The sequence below is a fragment of the Octopus bimaculoides genome, chromosome 11 (genome assembly GCF_001194135.2).
Source record: "Octopus bimaculoides isolate UCB-OBI-ISO-001 chromosome 11, ASM119413v2, whole genome shotgun sequence".
Classification (NCBI taxonomy): Eukaryota; Metazoa; Mollusca; class Cephalopoda; order Octopoda; family Octopodidae; genus Octopus; species Octopus bimaculoides.
The window spans coordinates 21,249,646-21,255,041 of NC_068991.1; the positions used below are offsets into that span (position 1 = coordinate 21,249,646).

Sequence of the window (5,396 nt, forward strand, 5' to 3'; positions counted from 1 at the left end):
ATATATATATATATATATATATAGGGTGATTTATTACACAGTTCATTATGACATACTATTAATACGCGCACTCATTTCGTAACCTAAAAAAGAAATCGATACTTCACTGAACATTATCATACATACATATATACATACATACATACATACATGCAGGCATGCACACATACATACACACACACACACACACATACATACATACATACATACATGCATGCATACATACATTTGTCATTGCCTTTGGCGCATTTTTTGTTGGAATTGCCATTGCCTAAGGGCGAATTTTTGTTGGAATTTCCTGTAATTCTCTTTCGGTCAGATTCTCTGAGGAATCAATTGAAGAAATTCAAAATAGTGAGAGAGACAAGTAAAAATATTACAGAACCATTTGTTGTCTTCTGAACACCAGTATATGAATGAACAGTGTGCTCAGATGTGGGAAAAATTCATTGCCAGTGAATATAAATTGGCAGAGAATACGTATCCGTTAGTGAAAATTTATCTTTCTTCGATAAGTACAAAGAAATTTACAAATAATGGTGAAATATTTCCAAAGGCTTATATTTTTATCTGCAAAAGGAAGTCTATCCTTATTCCATAACATTTATGTACTGCCGATCAACGTATGGTGTAAAACAGTATCAATTTGATCAACCTTCAACTCTCGAAATATAATCTATTGTTAATGAAACACATAACATTAATTCTATAAAATAATGTTCCACATTAACATTTCGATGATATTAAATATATATTGTTACGTAACACCCTGAACTATCTATACTATTTAATCTTCTTTCAATGTTTGAAATTTTCTTTACAATTTTGTTCCCTTTTCAGCTATATTTTCTTAGCTCCCTTGCTCTGGTATGCGAGCTATACCCACAGGAAAAACGTATCATGGTGTCTGGAATATTTATGTGTACCTGGGGATTATTTAGCTCTTCTCTTGGGTTGATAGCCTACCTGTTAAAAGATTACGGTTGGAACACGTTATTCTTGTTTAATACTGTCATCTCAGGATACTTTCTTGTGGATTTCTTGTAAGTACTATTTACATACCTCTTACATACAACATACTCCTACCCCCAGACGAATTCCACTCACAAATAGAATATGAGCAAATGTGAGCACCGATCCCTTCATCTTTATCCATGCCAATCATCATTATTACTCACTCCACCATTCCTAACCACCACTATCATTATTATTGTCCCCTTTCATCAGTGATTTCATTGCTATCTTCATCATCGCTATTGGAACCGCTGTTATAGAGTTCGATGAGAAAACAATAACTTCGATATTAAATAAACTTTTTACCTGGCGTGCTAACGATTCTACCAGCTCACCGTCTTAGTAAGAAGAAGAAGAAGAAGAAGAAGAAGAAGAAGAAGAAGAAGAAGAAGAAGAAGAAGAAGAAGAAGAAGAAGAAGAAGAAGAAGAAGAAGAAGAAGAAGAAGAAGAAGAAGAAGAAGAAGAAGAAGAAGAAGAAGAAGAAGAAGAAGAAGAAGAAGAAGAAGAAGAAGAAGAAGCCTATTGTGACTTTCCATAGTGCTTCTAAATATACATATTAGTGGTTTCCTGTCGAATGTTAGCCTCTCATACCAAAATCCAACCATTAGTGTTCTTCCAAGTGCCTTCCTCTAATATAATTTATCCACAGCTATTATGAAAATTTCCGGATCAATTGTATATATTTTACTATTGTTGCAGATACACTATTCTCTCCTTACTGTATTTAGCCACGATGCATTAACTTTGAGATCCCTCTCTTCGTTCCAGATTTTCAGTCAGAATGATTCAAGGCGGTCTTGAGCGGGGGCTTCGTTAACGGTAATATTTTCCTTCCTGAACTCTCTGTATAATGTCTGTAACTTAGAAGCAAGCTTGTGGTTTATACAGGTTCGTTCAAATGTTCGCCTGCAATAGCGAAGATTTTCGCTTACCTCTCCCTAAGTTCATGTTTTAGAACTTGGTGTGAAGAGTCACCATAGAGTTTTGTTGATTTATTCACAACATGTAATTGATGGGGTGTAAACTCATTATTCCTCTTACATTTTATTACCGTAGTTAACCATCCAATATGGCGGCGCTAATTATTGATTTCCTCAAGTTTTGTTTTCCTTCTAGGTTGCTCCGGTTTAGTGGTTTCATTACCATGTATACTGCAGATTTCTCCGATGTGTCCTTTAAGAGAGATAGCAGCTGTGTATATAAGGGTGTCAATATTCCAGTAATTAAAATCTCATGATTCCATTTGTTCTCCATCGACATTGTAGATAACTTTCCACATTAGTGCTGTTGAATTTTTAAAAAATCTTGTTGGAAATGACCTTGTCTCTAAACGATAGTTTCGAAGAAATAGAAAAGTTTTCTACCAACTGTAGTTTCTAGATGTTTCTATGTTGAATATATTCCAAAGTTGCCTCTGTTAACTCAGCAACATTTAAAGAAACTCGAGCATTTAGTGGTGTCAGCAGCGTTTGTTTACACTAGTTTCGATTTTTCTTCTGGCAGGTTTTGGCCAGTTCTCAGTGATTTGAGATCGATTTACATCAGGATAGCAAGCCGTTCTAATGAAAGATACTTGTTGCCGAAACTGCTTCGCAGTAAAGGTGCCCAAGTTGGGGCGAGATTCGTCCCATTATTTTTTTAACCGCTTCACATATCCATTAAAAGGGTCTTCACTTGCTTTTTCATAGCATCGAAAAACATTTTGGCTTAAATGTAGAATCCAAGTAAAATGAAAGGAGTGCTTACGTCTTCTCAGATAGCTTACTGTTGCAGTACTGTTGTTTACGTCGATAGAGTTCTTACTAATTTCAGCCATAATGGTGTTAATAAAATTCCACGTGATATACGGTATATTTTTTTTATCTGGTCTCAATAGCACTACGTTGGTAAGTAAAAGGTGTTTCTCTTATCTGTAATGGGGGAATTAACCAGTTATTGATTTAGGATGAAGGAGTCGGCATAAATGTAGAAGAAAACGTTGAAAAAAATTTTAAACGGTTCTCTACGCCTATATGTCTGATGTTGACGGCGCCAATGTATGTATTAATGTGTATATATTATTATTATTATTATTATTATTATTATTATTATTATTATTATTATTATTATTATTATTATTATTATTTATATTATTATTATTATTATTATTATTATTAATATTATTATTATATAATATATATATATATATATGTGGTGTTCTCCATAAAACTGACAAGGTAAGTTGAACTTTTAACTCTCGGTGACGTTGTAATGGGCCACTGATGAAGATTAATCAAATCTGAAATCATTGATGATATGACTCCATCTCGCTTGCCGTAGGGAACTTGTCTCCCTCGTCAGTCCTTAGAAAAGTACTCTCACGTGGCTAAGAGTTGTTTTGACTCTTATTTCTAGCAATGCTGGTGCTGACTAGCACCCTCAGTCACTTTAATGATGACTGTGCTTCTGCCTTTAGGTTCTAAATTGCTTACAGTCACTTTAATAACAACAACAATAATAATAATAATAATAATAATAATAATAATAATAATAATAATAATAATAATAATATTATGTGAACTATTATTATTACTTAAGTCTGGCAATACCCTGTTCTTCAATTCAGCTGAGGAATTTACCATGATAGAAATATGAGTGAAATTGATATCACCATTCCCATTAAATGGTACTTTCCCATTTCCTAATTAGAGGAGCCAGTTTTATCCTGACAATTCTTTGTTTTACATAATTGAAGAGTTACATCTTCACTTTGCAAAGCGCAATTCATGGTGTCTGATTATATTGTGAGTTTTCTCTTGTAAATCAATTTTTGTGAACTCATGGATAAATCAAGAATTCGTGTTGTTTATGAATATGAGTTCCGTTGTGGAACCAATGCATCCCAGACAGCTCGAAACATCAATGAGGAGTGTGGTGAAGATGTGGCGAATGAGCGCACTGTACGTCGATGGTTTGAGAAATTGCGGTCTGCTGACGTTACTCTTGAAAATCAGCCCCGTGGTAGACCTGACACCAAGGTGGTTAATGATAATTCCAACTGTATTGGACCATGTGAAAATACTTCACAAGAAGTTGATGGACACATGGAAGAAACCAGTCTTGAGTGTCGAAGTGGAAGAGGATACATCTCAAACTACGCGTGAGTTAGCAGTAAGGTTTGATGTTTTAATTCCAACTGTATTGGACCATGTGAAACAAATCAGCAAGGTAAAAAAGCTAGATAAGTGGGTACCACAAGAACTGAACAAGCATCAAATGACACGTCGTCTTGAAACTTGCTGTTCTTTGCTGTCATGGCTCAAAAGTGAACCGTTTTTGCACCGTATTGTTACGTGTGATGAAAAATGGATTCATTTCAACAATAGCAAGCGCTCTCCACGGTAGTTGGATAGAGACGAAGTGCCAAAAAACAACCTCCAAAAAGAATATTCACCAAAAAAGCTAATGGTGTCTGTTTGGTAGTCCAGCGCTGGTGTCCAGCTTCATGTGACCTGGTGACTCAATTACAGCGGATGTATATATCAACCAATTGGATAAAATGATGCGTTAACTTGTAATTAAACAACAGAGATTGGTCAGTAGAGGCTCTCAATTCACTTGCAAGACAATGACCGACCATATGTTGCAGAAAGAACGTTACTCAAGTTACAGGAACTGAACTTGGAAGTACACTGTCATCCACCATATTCCTCAAACCTTGCACCAACTGACTATCATGTTTTCCAAGCATCATACAACGTTTTACAAAGAAAAAAAATTCAAATCTGAAGATGTAAAAACAGCCTTTCGTGATTTCATCACCTCTTGCTCTCCAGAATTCTTCTCTGTCGGCATAAATAAGTTACCGATAACATAGCAAAATTGGGTTGATAATTTACGTGCATACTTTGATTAAGTGCATTGCTTTTGTTGAGATAAAGTAAAATAAATTTTCAGTTCATAATCGGTGGACTTTTCATTCTTAATGACCTGATATATATATATATATATATGGTCATTATATTGACAACTGTATCGGTGCGTTCTCACTCTCCCGCCAACAACTAGACTCCTTTCTCTCTTTTGTCTAATCTTTCCATCCTACCCTCCACTTATTCTGCATTATCTCCGACATTTCCGTCGCCTTTCTCGACATTTCGGTCAGCATTCATTACTCCACTCTCACCACCTCCATCCACTAGAAACACACAGACTCACACTCATACCTTAACTTCTCCTCCTCCCACCCTAAACACGCCAAGCTCTCCATCCCCTATTCTCAATTCCTCTGTCTGCGCAGGCTTTGTAGTGACAACCATGACTTTGAGACTCAGTCTCAACTCATGGCTCGCCACTTCATCCTTCGTGGATTTCCCCTCACCACTATCCACACCACTATATAT

General features: G+C 35.7%; 1 protein-coding gene across 1 annotated transcript in view; it reads left to right on the forward strand.

The window, feature by feature from the left end:
* The window catches only part of LOC106869339 (organic cation transporter protein), a 17,885-nt gene that overhangs the window by 11,049 nt on the left and 1,440 nt on the right, over positions 1-5,396 (forward strand). Inside the window, exon 4 of the mRNA XM_014915054.2 lies at positions 841-1,043. Coding sequence (XP_014770540.1) covers positions 841-1,043 — 203 coding nt within the window. The remainder of the gene's footprint in view (positions 1-840; positions 1,044-5,396) is intronic.